At 44.1% G+C, this 21,870-nt stretch overlaps 1 protein-coding gene across 3 annotated transcripts in view; it reads left to right on the forward strand.

Moving 5' to 3' along the window:
- PALLD (palladin, cytoskeletal associated protein) overlaps positions 1-21,870 on the forward strand; it is a 455,211-nt gene that overhangs the window by 12,421 nt on the left and 420,920 nt on the right. For all 3 annotated transcript variants that reach the window (XM_008249670.4, XM_008249661.4, XM_002709467.5), the window contains exon 2: positions 5,513-6,496. In XM_008249670.4, the coding sequence (XP_008247892.3) occupies positions 5,583-6,496 (914 nt within the window). In that variant the 5' untranslated portion in view covers positions 5,513-5,582. The remainder of the gene's footprint in view (positions 1-5,512; positions 6,497-21,870) is intronic.

The raw sequence follows: 21,870 nt of genomic DNA on the forward strand, positions 1-21,870 counted from the left end.
CCGACTTGTGCTATAATAACCCACTTCTCACGTCCTTCGAGACCTGATCTATAAACCACCCCCCATCTTCCTACAGGTCATTTCGGTTTCTTGCTCTCTACCAACGATTCCATTAGCATGGAAATGCATCGCCATGTTCTGTCCCAAAATACAAATACACTAACCTCACTAGATTCCGTGCTTTTGCCCAACTGCTGCCTTCTGCCTCTCCTCCTTTCTACAGACTTCTCAAACAAGAAAACCGTACTTGCAGTTGAGTTTCCTCTCCTTCCACAGCAACCTGGCTTCTGTCTCCCTGGCACACTCGGAGACTGTGGTTGTCAATGTGCTCAGTGTTTCCAGCTGTTAAAAGCAAAAGGACCCTGTTCCTGCTGACACATTGTCTCACCTGGCTTCCACAGTGATTCCCCTCTAAGTTCTGGAAGACCGTTTCTTCTGCTTCCCCTCTCTTCCTTACCCGCTCCCTTGGCTTACGTGACACCACAGGCTAATAATTCCCAATTAGTTCTGCTCTCCCTTCTCCAGGCTCAGGACCACAGTCTCAAACAGCCTTCCAGACCTCACCACCAGAGGTGTCTCCTATGCAAAAGGCACACATCAAAATTAAGCTTGATTTTTTTCCTGAAAACTTGTTCCTCCGTTGGTGGCATGGGATTCCTGATACTGCTCACTTTTTGTTGAAGCGAGAAACCCATCACCATGCCTCTGTACCATCTATCAGCCACGTGTCGTTATTTCAGTTTATCTCTTCCATAGCACTTTCCCTGATTCGAACCCTGCAGTCCTGGGTAGGTACTGTCACAGCCTTTGGTTTTCCTCTCACCAGAGCACCTGCCAAGCTAGATTGTATGTACATATTACTTATTTGTGTCTCTTACAGATGCTTAGGTTCTGTGGAGGCTAAAACCTTGTCTTCTTCTATCTTTTCTAGCATCTGTCTGTTGGTTCAGACCACTGTTTTGCTTTCCAGAGTCACTTGTTCAAAAATCTATGATCTATCAATTGCATTCATTGGTGACAAGTGACAAAAATACTTGTTGGCCAACTGGAGGGATTTATTGATAGGAGTTATGGCAACTCACAGAAGGAGGCTTGGAGTCTGTTCTGGAGGGAAGATCACAGCCAAAACTTTGCCCTCAAGATGTTCCTGTGTGGCTCCCACTGCTGCCACAGTTAAAGAGACCCCAGCACACTTTCCATCTCTAACGCTCACTACTCTTCTGTACGGCCAGTGCTTTGGCCCCTGATATTCCGTGTTACTGCCTCTTCTATACATACCAGCGTCCAGCTGCCAAGGGGATTTTTCCTTGGACCTCCTGCTCCCTAGAATCATTGGCTTTCACTCCAACATTCAAGATGGAGTCATCTAATTGTGAAGTCTAGGTCTTGTGCCTAGCCTTGGGTCCAGACTCCCAGGGGTTGGGAAAGGAACTATTTAGAGATTTCACATCCCATTACAGGTGAGCTCAGTTTCTCATTAAAGTTATAAATTGAGGAATTACCCAAAACAAAGAAAGAGGATCAGATGATAGGCAGCCAAATAGGAAACACAGAGAAATGTGGGCCACTCCTGGGTTACTGCGAAGGTCGCCTCGCACTCTGTCCTGTTCCCACTCTTCTCTCCCTCTTTCCTTCACTCGCTCCACAAGTCAGCTGTGTGTAATGCCACACATGCTGAGTCTATTCAGTCTCATAGACTGAACACTCTCTCTTGCCTCCCAACTGCTATACGATAAAACTCAATCTGTTCACAAGACTCCAGCCCTCTGACCTGGTTAGCTAAGCCTCTTTAAGTTACCTGATTCTGCCATGCTGTCTTTGTGTGAGGGTAAGTCAAAAAGTGCATGAAAAATAGACTTAAACGATGTTTCTTTTGATGCAAAAAATTTTGAAAACCATGCATATGAGAGATCTTCAAAAAAGTGCATGAAAATGCATAGATTTCTTTATTTATTTGAATGTCAGAGAGAGAAACAGAGAGCACCCATCTGCTGATTCACTCCCCAAATACCCTCAATGGCTGGACTGGTCTGGGAACAAAACTTGGAGACAGGAACCAGGGACATAATCAGGCCTCCACATGGGTGGCAGGAACCCATTTACTTGAGCCATCACTGCTGCCTCCCAGAGGAAGCTGGAATTAGGATCCAAACCCAGGAATTGAATCCCAGTACTCAATGGGATCTGGCCTCTTCATTGTTAGGCTAAACATCCCTTCCTCAATGTTTTTGTTGTTGTTGTTGTTTGCACCAAAATAAATGTATTGTTTAATTCCATCTTTCTGTGAAGTTTTTAAGGAGTCTAGTACGTTTCTGCCAGTATACTCCTTACTTGCCAAACTCTTCTTACCCTATGCAGTTCTGCCTTTCTCTCTCTGCCTCTCAAATAAGCCAACTTAACTTTTTCAGACCAACTATAAGGAGCTTTAAAATGGACACAATGATACTGGGGGTTCTGTCGATGGAATGCTGGGTGGACTCTGGTGGACCTTCCAGGGTCATTTGGCTCTAGAAGGATCTGTGCCTTTCATTGTTTTTAACTATTTAAGTTGTGGAGATCTGATAGCAGAATGAATTATACTTATATATTGATGTACACATGATTTTTTCTATAGTAGAAATACCATAATTTTCATTCTGTATAAATGATTCTAAACATTTTGGTTGCTCCATAGGTGGTAAAGCTTTTTGAATCTACTAGGAAGTTCATTTTAGCATTCTTCATTGCCCACAAATGTGTCTTGTCTTTGGGGTCCCCTTTGAAATTATTGTAACTTTTTACAGATTTCCTTACTAATTGGTTTGTTAAATAAGATCTTGAATGTGTATTTATTTTATACTTGTTTATAATTGCTATGATTTTCTCCTTTTAAAATTATATTAACTACCTGTTTTTCTTTTAAAAGCATTTAAATATTCAAAAGATGCTGAATACAACTTTTCTCTATGTATAGAGTGCATTTGAACAATCAGAGAGCCATCAGGAACACAGACTAGAGTAACATTTGACCTTGACAATGTCAAGACCATTCTAATTGTTTTACTCAGGGTTTGCTTGAAAAATAGTAGGCAATATGGTGTACTAGGTAGACTAGAGCTGGCGTGTGGAGAATTTGTAATTTAAACACAAGAAAGCGGACTTTCTAAAAAGACAACAGCCTCCAACTAGACAAGGTATGGTAGGTTAATACTGAGCTTTCGGACCTCTGATGAAGGATCGTCTGTGGAGTTAACGCTTCTCTGAGTCACTGCTTCTTGGGTTGTGGCAGACTGTTGAGGTGGATTTCTGGAACTCCCCTAAACTCTTGTATAATGCTCTGACGATTCCGAGGTCTTTCCTTCTGAGGGTCTATAAATGATATATTTTAGAAAAAGAACAGCAAACTTAGAGTACAGGAGATCACAATATTCAGTTCAGGATCACTGTGGAATGGAAATGGACGTGAAATTATTATTATTTTTATTTGACAGGCAAAGTTAGACAGTGAGAGAGAGAGGGAGAGAGAGAGAGAGAAAGGTCTTCCTTCCGTTGGTTCACTCCCCAAATGGCCAATACGGCTGGCGCTGCGCCGATCCGAAGCCAGGAGCCAGGTGCTTCTTCCTGGTCTCCCATGTGGATGCAGGGCCCAAGCACTTGGGCCATCCTCCACTGCCTTCCCAGGCCAAAGCAGAGAGCGAGACTGGAAGAGGAGCAACCGGGACTAGAACCAGGCACCCATATGGGATGCCGGTGGCACAAGTGAGCCACAGCGCCAGCCCCACGGGCGTGAAATTATGTTACAGATAATGAAACACCTTCTCTCTAATTCTGGTGACTCTCCTATATGGATGTTCCATGCAGTTTTCTCACAGGGCCTTCAAGATTAGACTCGACTTTCACAGCTCCTAAGTTCTTTTCACTTTCTTCTGAAGCCCTGTCGACATTTTACATTATTTGTTTAATGTCTTTCCAATCTCCTCCAGTTTAGCACTGCACATTATTTTAACTCCTTTTTGAAAAAGATTTATTTTACTTATTTGCTGGTAGAATTACAGAGAGATGGAGAGACAGAGAAGTCTTCCATCCACTGGTTCACTTCCCAAATAGCTGCAATGGCTGGGGCTGCACCAGGCCAAAGCCAGGAGCCAAGAACTTCTTCCAGGTCTCCTTCGTGGGTGCAGAGGCCTAAGCACTTGAGCCAACCTCCACTGCTTTCCCAGGTGCATTAAAAAGGAGCTGGATTAAAAATAGAGCAGCTGGGACTTGAACCAGCACCATATGACTGGCTGTGCCACAACGCCAGCCCCTTAGAGACTCCTTAAATATAAGGACAATGTCATTAGTTAGGATCAAAAGTCTCCAAACTTTTGCCTTTGGGCTAAAACAATTCTATTGCCTGTTTTTGTGTGGCATGCAAACTAAGATTTTTTTTGTTCTGCATTTTTAAACTGTTAATTAAAAAAAAAACTATCCTCAACATGTAAAATGCTATATAAAATTCAAAGGTATTAAAATTTTTTGAAGATTTGTTTGTTTATTTGGAAGTGAGTATCAGGAGAGAGACAGAGGGAGAGAGAAACATCTTCCATCTGCTGGTTCATTTCACAGATTTCAAGAGCCAGGGCTGGGCTAGGCCAAAGCCAGGAGCCAGGAACTCCTAAGTCGCTCACTTTGGTGGCAGGGACTGAAGTGCTTGAACCATCATCTGCTGCCTCCCAGATGTGTTAGCGGGGAGCTGGACTAACCAGTGCTCTGATAAGGGATGCAGGTGTCCCATATGCCACAATGCCCCATAAATAAAACTATTGGCACATGGTCACGCTTGAGCATTTATGTATTGCCGGTGGCTGGTTTGAGGCTACTTAGTAGTGTTGGGTAATCAAAACAGTGATTGTACAGCCCCAAAAGTAAAAAATATTAACTATCTGGCCTTCACAGAAAGAGTTGGACAATCCCTACCATCCAGCACACCTGTAATTCCAGAACTTAATAGCAGATGGACAGTTGAGTGAATATACATGATGCAACACCAGTGGATACAAGAAAGGATGAGATAGTAAACCTTCAAATATTCTTTTGAAAAAACAAAAGCTGGAAATTAAAGGAGGAAAATGTTTCTTTTGGTTTAGTATCAGATGAGCAGAGTCGTGTTTACTACCATAAACATCAATAGCCTCTCATCTCGCAGTGTTAATGAAGTCAGAGCTTGAGTGAGGTGTGCAGACAAGCAAGACCGTGGCTCTGAGGAGTGCATAACCCCCGGTGCACTGACAATGCACTGCAAAGATCATCTTATTCAATTATCCGACACTGCGGAGGGCCATACTTGCTATTCTCTTACAGGGCCCGTATTAAATTAAAATCAAGAATGACAAACACATGTATACTGGATGCCTCGTCCAACTTGTGCAACAGAGAAAACTCACATGTATCCACCTCAATGTTTCCCCCAATTTGTAGTTGAGTAGCGTTATTAAAAAACAGAAGAGGGAGATCATTTACCACTCATGCTGATTCTGCACTGTGTTTCCAGGTCACCCGAAGCCGGCGGGGTTCCCAGCGCCTCTGGCCCTCCTGCTGCAGGCCCCGAGCACTGCTGGAATATGTCGGAGACCTCCTCCCACGACTCCTTCTACGATTCCCTGTCAGACGTGCAGGAAGAAGGCAAGAATGCCGACTTCTTCCCGGAGCTGTCTGCTTTCCTCAGTCAGGAAGAGATCCACAAGAGCCTGGACCTGGCCCGGAGAGCCATAGCCGACTCCGAAACAGAGGATTGTGACTCGGAGAAGGAGATCTCGCAGATCTTCAGCACCTCTCGTGCCAGCCGCTGCGAAAACCGCTCTCCGCAGCAGACCACGCTGGGAGCGCCCAGCTCCTCGGCCAGCCCGCCAGACAACAGGCCGACGGCTGCGCAGCCTCCCGCCGGGCACGCCGAGAGTGTGGCGTCTCCTGGTCCCAGGAGGAAACCTACCAAGTCACCCCTGCTTGCCAGCCCCAGCTACATCCGGAGCCTCCGCAAGGCTGAGAAGCGCGGTGTGAAAACGCCCAGCTGCGGCGTGAAGCCCAAGCCCACGCGGCCCAGGAAGGGCGGCCCTCAGGGCCAGCTGTGTGACAAGGCAGCCAACCTGATCGAGGAGCTGACGTCCATCTTCAGAGAAGCCGCAAAGCCAAGGACCAGAAGCCCAAACGGGGAGTCCTCATCCCCGGACAGCGGGTACCTGTCTCCTAAGAACCAGCCGCAAGCCCTGCTGAGTGCCTCGGCCAGCCAGAGCCCCACCGAAGACCACCGCGAGCTGGAAGCCAAGGTCAAGTCACCCGAGGCCAGGCCTGGCTACCACCAGGCGGACCAGGACAAGGCGGCGCCTCGCACCTGCAGTGCGCGCCCACAGCCCCCGACGGCAGCCCCCCTTCCATCTGCACCACGATTCACCCAGAAGCTGAGGAGCCAGGAAGTAGCGGAAGGAAGCCGGGTGTATTTGGCATGTAGAGTCACCGGAAGCCCAATGCCGCACGTCAGGTAAGAATTTTGATTATGAATGTCAAATGGTTTTGTTGACTGTGGATTTTCCTTTGACACGGGAGGAGGAAAGACTTCCTCCGTAGTTAGTCCTCTGCAGACCGAGATAAGAGTTTGAGTACCTGCAAGGCAAAAGCTTCCCAGATTTGCAAAAAACACTGGCTGTGCTCAACACCCCGGGAAAGTCATTTCTGTTGTCAGGGGCTTTGGGGCTACACTTAGAGGATAGCTGAAGGGCTGGAATAGGCAAAGTGAAACACAGAGGAGTTGTTATCTAGGACCCCAGCACTCCTAGAGGCCAGGGAAACTCAGCAGTGATTGATACCAGATACTGGGGAAAGTGTATACATGTTGAGTAGCTGAAGATGGTTGGAGGTGTGGCTCCGACTGGAAGTTCAGAGATGAAAGGCTCAGGTGTACAGAGGCCAATCATAAAATGGGTCTCCAAACAGAGAATCTGGTCAAAGGCTTGGGCTATATTCAGAGAAGTTTAAGCACGTGCACACGCCTCTGATGCGGTGCAGCTGAGGAAGGCGGAACAAGCTCCGAGAAGGCTGCATCCCCCTGGGGGTGCCACAGGTCTGCTACTCTCACAGGCTCTGACCACTGGAGCATGCGCACAGCGAAATATAGCAGTACGGTGAGTGTGCACAATGCTCTCACCACCTTGTCTGTCACGATTTCTGTACATTCTTCCTCCACGTTGCAGAGTTGATGCCTTCTAATGCGCAAAAAGGCTAAGAGAGGAGCTCCTGGAGTCACACTGTAGGCTTCCAGTGACGATGCCAGCAGTGCCTCATTAGTCCAGCTACTAAACCCCTCCGTGCTCAGATTCTTCACCTGTGAAATGGGAATTAGAATAATACATTCTGTTTTACGGTGGTCAAATAAAATGGTATGTGAAAAAGAACAGTGCCTTGCACCTAGCCACTGTTACACTCATGTTACTTTTTAGCTTTATTATTTCCCATTTCTTAATTTAATATGCCAACATGAATAACATTTCAAGTCAGGATTATGCTACAAAAAATAGACCATTCATTCCCTGATTTTGAAAATATTGCCTTTATAAATGAGGTATGTTTGACCTAGATTATATACATATAAAAAAAGTAAACTCAAAATTATTTAATTTGGGAACACGGCAGACCTCATTGAACACCCATTGAAACACCTGTCCTCTTTCTTTAATAGCATCTCGTAAATCACCAACTTTAGCACTCACCCTGGGTCCTTCTGTGTGCGTACTCTTTGCTAGTGTTGGTTTGACTTGACAAAACATTGCTCACAAATGTGGCATATGCATTAGAATTACTGGCTGCAAAATGGTGTCATTAGACGCAGGCAGTTTTGTCCCCAACCAATTTCTTCAACTAATGTTCCTTGAATCATTTTTTAAAATATTTTTTTATTTGAGAGGGAGACAGAGAGAGAGAGAGAAAGTCTTCCATCCACTGGTTCACTCCCCAGATGGCCGCAACAACCAGAACTGAGCCAATCTGAAGCCAGGAGATTCTTCTGTATCTCCCACATGGGTGCAGGGGCCCAAGGACTTGGGCCATCTTCTATTGCTTTCCCAGGCCATAGCAGAGAGCTGGATTGGAAGTGGAACAGCTGGGACTATAACTGGTACCCATATGGGATGCCAGTGCTGCAGGTGGAGGCTTTACCCACTGTGCCATAGCACTGTCCCCTTGAGTCGGTTTTTACAGTAATTTTTCTATATTCTGTTTGTTTTAGAAACTGACAGCAGGGGGCAGTAAAAAACTTCCCAAAGTGTTTATCTAAGGAAATATTCTAAACTTTGCATTTGTGTTGTCCATAAAGAACTTATTTGCCTCATCATTTTGCCTCTGATAAAAATGAAATTGAGATTTCTTCCAGATTCTAGTGAGAGTTTTTCCAAACCTATCCATCTTGGGAACAAATCCTTCGTGAGAAACAGATACACACATCATTCAAACCATTTCTCAGGTTTTCAAACTATGTATGATTCTACCAATATTTACTTCCAAAATAGCCCCTTCCTATGGATTAGCATGGCAACTCAATGGTCACAAGGGGCTGGCGCTGTGGCGGAGCCGGTGAAGCTGCCATCTACAGTGCCGGCATCCCATTTGGGCACCAGTTTGGGACCTGGCTGCTCTACTTCCAATCCAGCTCTCTGCTATGGCCTGGGAAAGCAATAGAGGATGGTCCAAGTCCTTGGGCCCCTGCACCCACGTGGGAGACCCAGAAGAAGCTCCTGGCTCCTGGCTCCTGGCTTTGGATCTGCACAGCTTCAACTGTTGTGGCCATCTAGGGAGTGAACCACCACATGGAAGACCTCTCTCTGTCTCTACCTCTCTCTGTAACTCTGCCTTTCAAATAATAAATAAATGAATCTTTTAAAAAATGATCACAAGCTATCCATTTAGCATCAGAGGACTAATTCAAGTAACCATCGTTACTGTACTCCCATTCATATAACTACAGCCAACCATCAGCCAATTCTAGGGGCCGCAAAATTCCTGCTTCTGCCTTTTTTGAGGGGGACAGGACATTCGTTTTTGGTTAGTAAGCGCATCATTATTGACTTAACTAGTGCTCTCATGTCATCATCTGGGCTACCAAAGTCCGTGACGAACATCCACTAGACATTACACACTGTAAGCTTTCTAGAACCATGAAGTCTTTGATAAAATCTTCCAGTGTTTAAAGTCGGCTGGTGCTTTCTGTGTCCTTTGAAGGGTTGTTCTGGCTGTTGTTGTCATTGTCTTTGTCGAGCAAGAGAGTGTAGATGTGCCGGGGGTTTCTAAAATTTCTGTTCTGGAGACCTTGGGCCTCTGCTGAGTGTCTGTGAATGAGCCACAGGCCTGCGCACACTGAGCTTCCCTGCTCACGGGAGGCCCGTGATGATGTTAGGAGGAAATCTTTCTTGAAGGAAATTTTGCATAAGAAATAAAACATCTAATGAAGACTTCCTGCACTGGGGCTTTGCAGAACCTGACCCAGGGATTGGCAGGCCACCTCCTAAGGTCCCAGAAGCAACCGATAGATTTGGGGAGAGGTGAGGCAGGTGTCAGGGAACTCAGAACAAGCAGTAAGCACAGGCCCAATGGCGACTGCCTGCTGCGTGTAGACACTGCCCTGGGAGGTGAATGGGGTATGAGGCAATGAAGCCCAGTGGTTGACAGACGGAAAGCTCCAGGCCTACTTAGAAGGGTTGGACCACAGGGAGGGATGCCAGCAGGTGCCAGCATCCAGATCCAGGGGCTGGGGCGCAGGGAGAAGACGCTACCATTCTAGAGTCGAAGCACGGCTCCAGAGAGAAGGAAGACAGCGCCTGAAGAGGTGAGGCAGGACGTCAGAGACTCAACTCTGTCAGGCCCGGAAAGGGGAACGAGCTGCCAGACTGCAGTGGCTGGGCTGCTCAGCTGCTGGCCTGCACCCTGAAAGGAAGAAACCTGGGCGTGGTGAGACTCCAAAATGTAGATAAAGTAGCCCCAGTTAAAGGCAGGAGGGGGAGAAACACAAGTCAGTCAGAGCGATTTCTGCTTTGCATACAATCACTCGCTCCCTCCCACATTGTGCAAGTACCGGTTATAGCCACATAGGGACTGAAAGTCTGTTTTCCCCCTTTGTTCTTGAATATGCAACAGAAACTCAACAAAAGGAAGAGCTGATGCGGAAAACATGCTTGTGTGGTTTGAGGTTATGTACAACTTAGGTAGTTTTCAAATAATATATAAGGTTTTTTGTTAACAATTTGAAGTGTTGAATTCATGTGTTTATCTGGTCATGTCCTGATGTCCCGTCTTCCCCGCGGGCTGCCACTGCTTCAGAACCCTGTTCCCTTAAATCGCTCCCCTGCCCTGGTCTTTCCAGTCTCGACTTCTGTGAACTGGTAAAAAATTGCTAAGAGTTTTAGTTCAAAATGACCTTTGAAACTATGAAAATGAGGTTTTTTTCTCTACACTTAAAAAAATATTACTGTATGGCCACCATGTAAAGATGAGGACGTTGAGATAGGAAACTTAAATGAGCTGCCTAACAACATGAAAATAGCGAGTCATGGAGATGGGGTCTCCCTCAGCTTGTCTGACTGCTAATCCTGACTGCGGTGGCTAACGAGAAGGTGCCTGTGGCTTCAGTAGTTGTGCCTGGCTTACCAAAAAGTTCTGGATAGAAGTGAAAGGAATTGCCTCCTGGGAAAATCCTATGACTTGAGATTCATATTCCAAACACCCTTCAAGAAAACAGCCCAGTCAACATGTCTCTCTATTAAAGCAAAAACCATGGTTTTTCTTCTTGTTTTTTGCAGTATGTTAATAATCATGGTCCATAAACATACACCAAAAAATTGAAAGGGAGGGCAAGTTTTCTCCATCAAATAACTACACATAAAGCAAGGCATCCCCAGCTTATGAGCAGAGGTCCAGACACATCCTCATGGTCATAGCTATCGTAAGGTGAATGTACACATGTGCAAAAGAACAGGAAACCTTTTAAACACCCACTTAGTGCAGTAAAAGTGGACTCCAGCAGTAGTCCAAGCATGTGCTTTAATATCCTAGATACAATTACTCATAAGTAATAAGATGCCTATTAGATCATCATTAGTAGCCTCATAAACGTTTCTTTAGTGTATATGTAATTAAGTATGATTAAATTATTTTATACTCAAAACCTAGCACCTCTTTTTTTTTTTTTTAAGGTTTATTATTTATTTGAAAGGCAGAGTTACAGGGAGACAGAGGCAGAGAGAGAGAGTTTCCAACTGCTGGCTCACTCCCCAGATGGATGCAATGGACAGAGCTAGGCTGATCGGAAGCCCATAGCCAGGAGCTTCTTCCAGGACTCCCACACAGTTTCAAGGGCCCAAGCACTGTGGCCATCTTCTGCTTTCCCAGCTCATAGCAGAGAGCTGGATTGGAAGTAGAACAGACAGGTCTCGAACCAGCACCCATATGGGATGCCGGCACTGCAGGCGGCTCTGTACCCACTATGCCACAGCACCAGACCCCCAGCACTTCTAATGCCTATGATAAGTGTATATTAGATCATCATCAAAAGCCAAAACAACAGGTTTAACCATATCCAATCTATGCATTCTGTTTGTAGAAATTTCCATTCCCTCGAGACAATACAAGAAAAACAAACCATTGATTAATTTTTCCTAGCAGCATGTGGTATATCCTGTATATGGACTGCCTTGGTTGGGGAAAATATGGTAAGAGCATTACTAGCTGGTAGGTTTTGAATATTCAGTGATTCTAAAATTATAATCTGGATGGCTTAGCCCAAGAGCATTCCATTAAAGAATATGGTCAGCTCCAGAATGGAGTTCCTTGCTCTTGGCTTTGGCCTGGCTCAGAGCTGGCTGTGTGGCAATTTGGGGAGTGAACCAATTGGAGGGAAGATTGTGTGTGTGTGTGTGTGTGTGAGAGAGAGAGAGAGAGAGAGAGAGAGAGAGAGACTCTACCTTTAACATAAATCTTTAAAAGAACAAAAAAGAACATGGTCAACGCGGAGATCCCAGAGAGTACTACCTCCTCTCACGAGGCTGTGGTCAAAACCACAATCACCTTTTCTTCAGTGTGTGCACTACCTTCGAACTGGTGCTGTACTTCCACGGCTGCTCAGCAGTCTCCACAGCACTCAGTGGGAGTCGTCTTGTCATGGAGAGGAAAGTCCACAGACGTTTTCGATGCCCATAGGCCCTATCTCTCTGATTTCTGCCCCAGCACCGGCCCCTGCCTCATCCTCCAGACATGCTGGAGTCCTCGGTGCACCTCCGCTCTGCATCTTCCTGCCTGAGACCTGTGGCTGTAGCTGTGGTTGTCTCTCGACTTCAGCGTTCTTTACCTGAACATATGAAGGATGGGATCCTTCCTCTCTTTCCTATCCCACATTAAATGTCACCTTCAGAGGCTGGCTTTCCAAAACCACCCTATGTAAAAGAGCAAATCCTTCCCATGCTGCTCTCTTACACTGCTTTTCTCCATTGAATTCATCTGATCTATGTATTTTATTCAATTTTTTATACCGTCTCCTGTTGCTAGATTATCAAATCCTTGAGTGTAAGAATTTTAACTGTTTTTCTCGCTCATGTCTCCAGGGCCTCCAACAATGTCTGACATGTAATAGGTGCTCAATAAATTCACATTGAATAACTACCTGAATAATGCTACTTGTAAGGATATACCTGGAAGAAACTTTCACTCATGTGTGCAAAGATATATAGTCAAGAGTGTTTATGGCAGTGTTGTTTCAAAAAAAAAAAAAAAAAAAAAAAAAACAGAAAGCCCTAAATATCCTTCAAAGAGGAAACAGATAAGTTAAATGGTAATATATTCAACAATGAAAGAACTAGGGCTGCATGCTTGAGGATGCATGAAACTCACAAATGTAAAGTCAACCTCCCTCCTAAAAAGAAGCAACTTGCAAAAAATACGCACAAATTGCCTGCATAAATTTATTCAAGTGAAGTTATATTTGCCAAAAAGTAGTATTTCAGACTTAGGGATGTAGTAAGAGTACAGAAAAATGCCTGAAAAGAAGAAGAAGAAGAAGAAGAAGAAGAAGAAGAAGAAGAAGAAGAAGAAGAAGAAGAAGAAGAAGAAGAAGAAGGAGGAGGAGGAGGAGGAGGAGGAGGAGGAGGAGGAGGAGGAGGAGGAGGAGGAGGAGGAGGAAGGAAGAAGAAGGAAGAAGAAGGAGAAGAAGAAGGAAGAAGAAGGAGAAGAAGAGGAAGAAGAGAAAGAAGAAGAAGGAAGAAGAAGGAAGAAGAAGGAAGAAGGAATAAGGAAGAAGAAAGAAGCAGGAGGAGGAGGAGGAGGAGGAGGAAGAAGAAGAAGAAGAAGAAGAAGAAGAAGAAGAAGAAGAAGAAGAAGAAGAAGAAGAAGAAGAAGAAGAATTCGAAATAGCTGTAATCTTAGAGATAAAGAAGAATCTGATCAGTGAGGAACATGCTGAGGGCTTTAACTGCTTTTGCAGTGTTTTATGTCTTAAGATGGGAGTAGAAACACAAGTATCAATTGTGTTGTTTTTATACTTGATATTGAAAAATATTGCCTTTCAGTTTTGTTCTAACCCATTTATTACATATTGATAAGTTAAGCAGCAAAGTTTCTTTTTTTAAAAGATGTATTTATTTATTTGAAAGTCAGAGTTACACAGAGAGAGGAGAGGCAGAGAGAGAGGGGAGGGGAGAGAAAGAGAGAGAGAGAGAGAGAGAGAGAGAGAGAGAGAGAGAGACTTCCATCCTCTGGTTCACTCCCCATTGGCCACAATGGCCGGAGCTGCGCCGAACCAAAGTCAGGACCCAGGAGCTTCCTCCAGGTCTCCCACATGGGTACAGAGGCCCAAGGGCTTGAGCCATCTTCTACTGCTTTCCTAGGCCATAACAGAGAGCTGGATCAGAAGTGGAGCAGCCGGACTCAAACCGGCGTCCATATGGGATGATAGCACTGCAGGTGGCGGCTTTACCTGCTATGCCCACAGAGCCAGCCCCAGCAAAGTTTCTAATGAATGGCATGATGTATTGCATAAAAACATTCCATAAATATATCTTGATGTAAAAAATTGAGGATCAGGTAGGTTAACTGTCAGCCATTTGCTCTCATGAGTTATATGCTAATCTATTTTCTGGATTTTTATAGCTATATTTTAGAGCTTTTAAAAATGTTTTTACTTGAACTTGTGGTGCTGCAGTAGGAAATTATATGAATTCAGTCTTGTACCAGCCATAATTCACCAAGTTTTACTGGCTCCAGAGGGCACCAAAAACTGTAGTTTCTCATTCTTTTTAAAAATTATTTGAAAGTCAAAAAGAGAGATACAGAGAGACAAGGCTACTGTCTGTTTTACTCTCGAAATGCCTGCAATGGCTGAGGCTGAAGCTGGGAGGCAGGAACTCAATCCAGGTCTTCCACGTGGGTGGCAGGAACCCAACTACTTGGGCCATGACCACTGCCTTCCAGGGTCTGCATTAGCAGGAAGCTGGAATGAGGAACCAGAGCCAGTATGGAGCCTAGCACTCTAATCTGGGACACTTTGCCTTAACCAGCATCTTCATCATTAGGCTAAGTGCTCATCCAGTGCTCATCCAAGCTTCTCATTTTTTTTTTTTTTTTGAAAGGCAGAGTTATAGACAGTGAGAGAGAGACAGAGAGAAAGGTCTTCTTTCCGTTGGTTCACTCCCCAAATGACTGCTACGGCTGGTGCGCTGCGCCAATCCAAAGCCAGGAGCCAGGTGCTTCCTCCTGGTCTCCCTTGCGGGCGCAGGGCCCAAGCACTTGGGACATCCTCCACTGCCTTCCAGGGCCACAGCAGAGAGCTGGACTGGAAGAGGAGCCACCGGGACAAAATCCGGCGCCCCAACTGGGTCTAGAACCTGGGGTTGCTGGCGCCTCAGGTGGAGGATTAGCCAAGTGAGCCACGGTGCTGGCCCAAGCTTCTCATTTTTTAAAAAAAGAGTTATTTTATTTTATTTATTTGAAAGGCAGAGTTATACAGAGATGGGGGTGGGAGATCTTCCATACACTGGTTCACCCCATGAATGGCCACAATTGTCAGGCCTGGCCAGACCAAAGCCAGGAGCCAGGAGCTTCTTCTGGGTCTCCCACATGCGTGCAGAGGCCCAAGGACTTGGGTCGTCTTCTGCTGCTTTCCCAGACAGGGAGCTGAATCGGAGGTGGAGCAACAGGAACTCAAACAGGCACCCTTATGGGATGCTGCTGCCATAGGTCACCCACTGTGTCACAGCCCCGCTTCTCATTCTTCTAAGGAAAATCTGCTGCCACACACACACACACACACACACACACACACAGAGGCTCCTTTTAGAACCAACAAAAGAGCATCTGAGGACTAACGAGCTGCCTATATAATGTAAGCAATCCAATTGTCTCCTATCCCGTCATCATATTTGGACAACAGAAGCAAGCACAATAGAGTAGGATCCACAGAACAACAAATCTGTTTTAGTTGCCTGTTTTCTCACTCTTATAATTTCTCTTATTTTTAAAGCTCTTTTCTTTCTTTGCATATTTGCATTCAATTGGAAAAAGTAAGGGCTTTCTATTTTACAGAGGACAAAGTACTGTTGAATTAGAAACCAAAAGAGATTAAGCAACATAGGGACAGCTCTATTTTCACTCAAGAGAAAATATCTGACTCCTCCACACAGAAGATATCTGCAAGTTAATAAACTAGAAGTGTATGATCTGTCATGATGTTCTGCCTTCTTGCCATCCTATCCTTGTTTCCATCTAATACCTGTCCACTTGTAACTCCTACTTGAAAACTTAGCTATGCCCCTACAAGGGTTTAACTGCAAGACCATTATCAAGAAGAATGTTGAATCTTCCTGTAAACTTCAGTGAACAGAAATAAGTCAACGTCAATGAACCCAGGAAATGTTGTCTCTATTTTGTGAAATTGTTGCTTAATGATTTGAATATTACAAAGTGGCAGCAGCTGCCTTGTCACCTTTTCCTGGTCAGCCCGTGACACCGTGGTGCTGTGATAAGCCCATTCCAACCGTCTGTGAAGTTGCTGCCCAGCCTGATTTCTTTGTGAACAAGGGGCAAGCTTGATATTCAAGAAGAGAGTGCAGTGTTAATATTGTCAGAAATTTGAATGGATTATAATGGTCCTTCCTAGACACAGGAAGCAGTAGCAATGTAGTGACATCAGTTTACATTTCAATGGCCAAGTTTCTGGCATTCTCAAGACAACCAATAAATAAACACTAAACCAAATGTACTTAAGGTATAAATATATTCACAGGTAGTCTCTTTAGAATTAAAAAATTGCTTGTGGACAAGCATCAGTAGAGCCTAGTGGTTGACAGTGCATGTCTGGAGCGAGAGCCCTATCACATCGGTCAGGTCACCTTGGCAGACTATATAAACTGTGACCCAGTTTCCTTGTTGGTACAATGAGGAAAGTAAAAGTGACTACCTCTGGGCCATAATGTATGTTAGGTCAATTAATACAAGGAATGAGTATAAAACTATACCAAGCTTCCAGTACTATTTTAATAAATATTAATGTGTTATTTATAAGGTTACATATTATTTAACATAGTTTTTTTTTTCATTTATTTTTATTTATTTGAGAAACTGAGCTATGGAGAGAGAAGGACAGAGAAATCCACCATCTGTTGGTTCACTCCCCAAATGAGGTTAGGACTGGGCCAGGCCAAAGCCAGGATTTTCATCTGAGTCTCTCACATAGGTGCAGGGGCCCAAGAATTTGGAGCATCTTCCACTGTTTTCCCAGGCCATTAGCAGACAGCTGGATCAAAGTGGAACAATCAGGACTTGAACCAGCACCCGTTGCAGGTGGCAGTTTTACCTGCTACTGCACAATGCCAGCTCCACTTTTATTGTTAATTGCTATTTATTCAATATAAACTGCTTATACTCTAGCTTCTGGAAAATCTTTAAATCTGCTTCCTTTCTTTAAAACCTTCATGCTGTAATTTTCTTCTGTAGTACTAAGTATTTGCAGAAGTACAGAGCTTATAAAGAGGAAACACATCAACATTATCACTGAACAAATAGTTTATAAGAAATACAATGTATCTAGAAAGGTGTTTCTGTCGCTGCTTGCTCAGGGAGTCCTGGATTTGCAGGGCCAAGGTCAGCATCTCAGGGCCGATCTCATCTTCTCAAGGTCAGAATCATCGCCAAGGCTGCTGTGGAGTGGTCGATGCTTTCCCTAGCGCTCAGCCTGTTGTCATTTTTCAGAAAACTTTACCTCACTTGGCCTTCTGTTCCTTCGCTGCTGTCGGGGATGGGAGCACAGCCAAGGAAAAGTGATTTCTTTCCGTCTCTACCCCTCCCTCATCCTAATTACCTCCCCGTCGTCTCCTTCTAAACCTCAAAGCTGTGAGGGTCAGGCATATTGTGGATTACTGTCAACTTGGGAAGCCTTCGAAAAATCAAGTATCTTTGACTGTTGTGTCTTTGTTGCCCTTTAAACTGTCCAGCACTTTCCCTCGGCTTGCTTCCTGTGTGCTTGTTAAATATTTGCTAAAGTCAATTGAAAGTGGTTCCCCAACACTGTAGCCACGCCCTGCTTTTGTATTCCAATAATTTCAGCAGGAAGAAAACTCTAAAAATAATTTAAGAAACAAATGCATGCTTTTCCCCAGCTAGACAAATTGGCTTTGATTTTGTATTTTTTTCCCTGCTAATTATTATACCATACTGCAAAGCTCTCAAAAGGAAAAGAATGTATTTTTTGAAAGTTTAATTTACTAGTATGCAAACTAGTATGAAATAGTTCTGAAAACTGGATTCCAAAGTTTCAGATGTTTTCACAGTCACATTTACTCAGTGTCTCAAATCTTTTCTGTAGCCACAATTTAAGTACTTCTTAATGTGTTTCTTCATTTGCTTTGGGGCAGTACCTCTTCACGGATCACTGAGTCTGTTTGGGCATAATTACAGCAATTCAAGCACTCTACTTAGAAAGCAAGTTCTTTTGACAGGAGTTATTTTATAAATACAACTGTAGCAAATACAATTATAAGTTTGCAACTTGACATTGCTGATCAAGATGTAAAAATGGTCTACCAATGGTGTATCCAAATGATGTGTATCCCAACAGGTTGTTACAACCTATTTAATTTTAACTTCTTTGAGCTAAGTATCACATTTAATATCTGTTGGAATAGGAGTACGCTGCCAGTCACCTGAACACTGATAAAGAAATCCAACTGAAAGCCTTTCCTGGCAGAAAAGTTAATTGCAGTGGAAGTTAGATGTGTTCGCTTGGTGAAGAATTCCAGCACTGCAGACTGGTTTCACAGAGTAGCAGATGGTAAATTCAGCCAGAAAGACAAACTCCCAGGAATCGAACACATAATCCACACTGTGGGCCAGAAAACATAAATAAAAACACTCAAGGAAATAAAGACTTTTTTCTAAGGTGATAGCTTTTAGCCTTGGCTGCTGGAATTGAAGTATTTCTGGTGGAAATTTTTTTTTAAGTGGAGGGAAGGGGACTGGCACGGTGGTGTAGTAGGCTAAGCCTCTGCCTGTGGCTTCCTATTTGGGTGCTGGTTTGTGTCCCAGCTGCCCCACTTCCAATCCAGCTCTCTGCTATGGCCTGGGATAGCAGTGGAAGATGGCCCGAGTGTTTGGACCCTGCACCCACATGGGAGACCTGGAAGAAGCTCCTGGTACCTGGCTTCAGATGGTCTCAGCTCCAGCTCTTGTGGCCATCTGGGGAGTGAACCAGCAGAAGGAAGACTTTTCTGTCTCTCCCTCACACTGTCTGTAGTACTACCTCTCAAATAAATAAATAAAAATCTTTAAAAAAATGTGGAAGGAAAAGGATTTCCAAGTAATGACAGAGAACCTTCCAGAAGGAAGAAGAAGGAAAGGAAGAGAAGGGACAGGAGCTCAATTTAAAGAAAATTGGTTCCTGCTTTAACAGCCAGAAAGAACTTCCGGATCACTTGACCATCATAGAACGAGTCACAGACTAGCTGCATCAGCAGAGACCATTCTGCCGGCACTTGTGTAGAGAGTGTAATAGGTACACAGGTGATAAAGTCACAGGAAACCAGACAGAAAATAGTTCTGCTTCAGTTTTGAATTTTAAAACACCACAGGCAGAGATTATGCTTTCTGTACGTTAGATTATGATGAAGGGAATGGTATAAACCAGCTGCTTTCTAGAATGAGAATAGTGCAAAGTACTGTCACAAATAGAAGGATTCATTGAAGGCAAAGGACTAGCTAGGCCTAGTCACTCCTGTCTGGGGGCTTTGTTATCCCCCAAGGAGGAGACCTGCAAAGTCCACACCAGATACCTACAGTAGCATTCGGCCAGCATCATACGTCATCACGGGGAGCTACCCAAAGCACTCAATTACGGGAAGCTTACAATGGAACATCACTCACTCTTCTCAACCCTTCAGGTGTCATTCCAAAGTCTGAAGTTAAAATAATCTCTCTTAATTTTTCTTACGGAGCTACTGAAGTTGAACTCTCATGAAAGTTGTCTTTTGCCTGGAAGTACTGGCAGACAGAGTAACATTAGTAGCTGACATGAGTGACCTTGGACCCAGGAGTCATTGATTAGCTCTCTAACAGCAAAGGTTGGTTGGTGAATGGCCTTCTTCCATTGTCCCAGACCATGTAGACTTGGAAAAGAAAAGAGCCATGATCAAGTATTTAGCAGTCCTCCTGGGAAAACTTTATGCTGTGTCTGTTCCTAACACACTTTCTAGTGCTGACATGAGAGACCGTCAGCATCTTTACTGTGGGAACAACCTTCACTCATGTAGCTTTGCAAAGCCATGGGCTCTCTAACTTTCACCTTCAAAGCCATTTAACCAGGACTCTTTCTTTTCTCTTAAAGACAGAGCAGGAATCCCAAATGGGACACAATGAATATGGTTTGGAATTCTGCATGGTACTGTTTAATTCCTGTGTTCTGTTGCCAGCATCTTAATTAAGAATGTGTTGGCATATGCTGGCCAGAATCCTGATACGTGGAATTGTTCCCTATGCCAAGTGCAAGGCCAAATCACTGCTGCTGGAATACAGGAAGAAAGTGCCCCAACAATGCTTCATTTTGATTTCTCGGAGACCTTTTCTACAAAAGGCCATTATAAAACACAATTCAACAAGGTGATGTTTTACAGAATAAGAGATTTTAACTTTGAATAGGCAGCTAATAAGAGGGAAACATCAATATTGAAGAAATCATTAACTTTTGAACAATAAGTAGATGAGTGTTGCTGTAACTCTGAATGTCAGTGACAACATCAATATGACAGATATTTCTCAGCCTCAGTAAAATTCATCAGGGGTCCATGAGGTGTGGTGACTACCGGGGACAGGTGTTACTTTTGCAGGTAGAGGGGTTCTGTGGGAAATCACTGCCCTCTTAACTTCATTTGGGTCAGTTTTGTTTGCTGAAATTATGTGCTTCCCAGCAGTACACACTCAACTCTTCAAATATCTTGACCGTTTCATTTCTATCTCAGATCCTAACTTGGTGGGGGCACATATTTTAGTTGGAGGAGAGTGAAGCCTATGTTTTAAGTGACCCATTTGTTTCACTCTTTGTTAGTAGAAGATGCCAACATGCTATCCTCAGTTAAAGATGCCGTCACTCTGGGTAATGATTGGAAAAAATAGTTTGAGATTTCACAGGAAAACAAGCAGTACAGTCACTCTAATAGGAGAGCTGTTGTGTTTGGATTGTAATTTTTTTTCTCCAAATCCTAACAGGCCAATGCAGGTAGAATATGAATCCATCAACAAGGTGTGTCTTTTGTACTCCAAATCAAAGTAGCTTTACCACCAGTATATAATATTTAATATATACCTGCCATGCTTAGGTTGTCAATTAAAAAATTTCAGACTTATCTAGTCCCTTTCATCTGCAAATCTTACAATCGTAACATTTCTTCATGCAGCGCACCATGTAAAAGGGCTTTTAACATTTTGGAATTTGAAGGTGTGTCTTCCAGTGGGGCCGTGGGACAGCCCGTGCCCTGCAGCAGAGTTCCGCTTCCCACGCTCACCTGAAGTGCTCAGCGCGCTTGTTCTTTCGGCACACAAGGCTGTCAGTTACCTGCATTCAGAATGTACCGTGCACTCTCAGCACTTCTCAGGCTCTCCATGGGGTCTTCCTCAGATGCGCAACTGTCACACATGTGTTTCTTCTCGTCTCCTTTTGATGGTTTTTCTGGCTTTCAGATTTTGACAAATCAGAAAAAGATCAAACCCAGCCAAAACCTGTCTTTCATTATGGTTTGCTCTGGTTGAAATGTTCAATTTTCTCACATCCATGGAATTAGAGTAAATTATGATCCAAACTGAAAAACAAGTTGGTTCATCTTCTCTCCCTCATATGCACATTGCAAATCAGTCCTATTTCACCCCTCAACCTTCATGCTCTCTTTTATCCTCTTGTCTCACTTCCTTTCCGGGGGTTCTGCTTACCCCACCTGTGGATTTCCAAAAGCATTGTTTAGTTTTCCTGTCAGCATTCAAACTTAACACAACACCTGCCCTGATATACCTGTGTTCAATGCCCATGGGGTGATGGAGAGATGAGTATTAGACATTCCACAAGGCTCTCGGCACCTGGAATGTTTGCTCCTAGCCTCCCCTGCTTGGGGATACTTATTAATGAGTAAATGAATCTTAGATCATCACAGCAGTAAGCAAGCTTGAAGTCAGGAGTTAAAAAATTAAAGGGAAGCAGAGGAAGGCACCAAAAAGGGAATCAGGAAGACAGGAGGTGAAGGATTAGAAACAGATGGCATGAAACCTGTTCCAAGGAGAAATAAAACAAAGGCAGCTAGAGAAGGTCCGTGAAAAACCGTCAGAGCATCTATGTCCCAACTGTTTCCAGAT

The sequence above is a fragment of the Oryctolagus cuniculus genome, chromosome 2, assembly GCF_964237555.1.
Source record: "Oryctolagus cuniculus chromosome 2, mOryCun1.1, whole genome shotgun sequence".
Lineage (NCBI taxonomy): Eukaryota > Metazoa > Chordata > Mammalia > Lagomorpha > Leporidae > Oryctolagus > Oryctolagus cuniculus.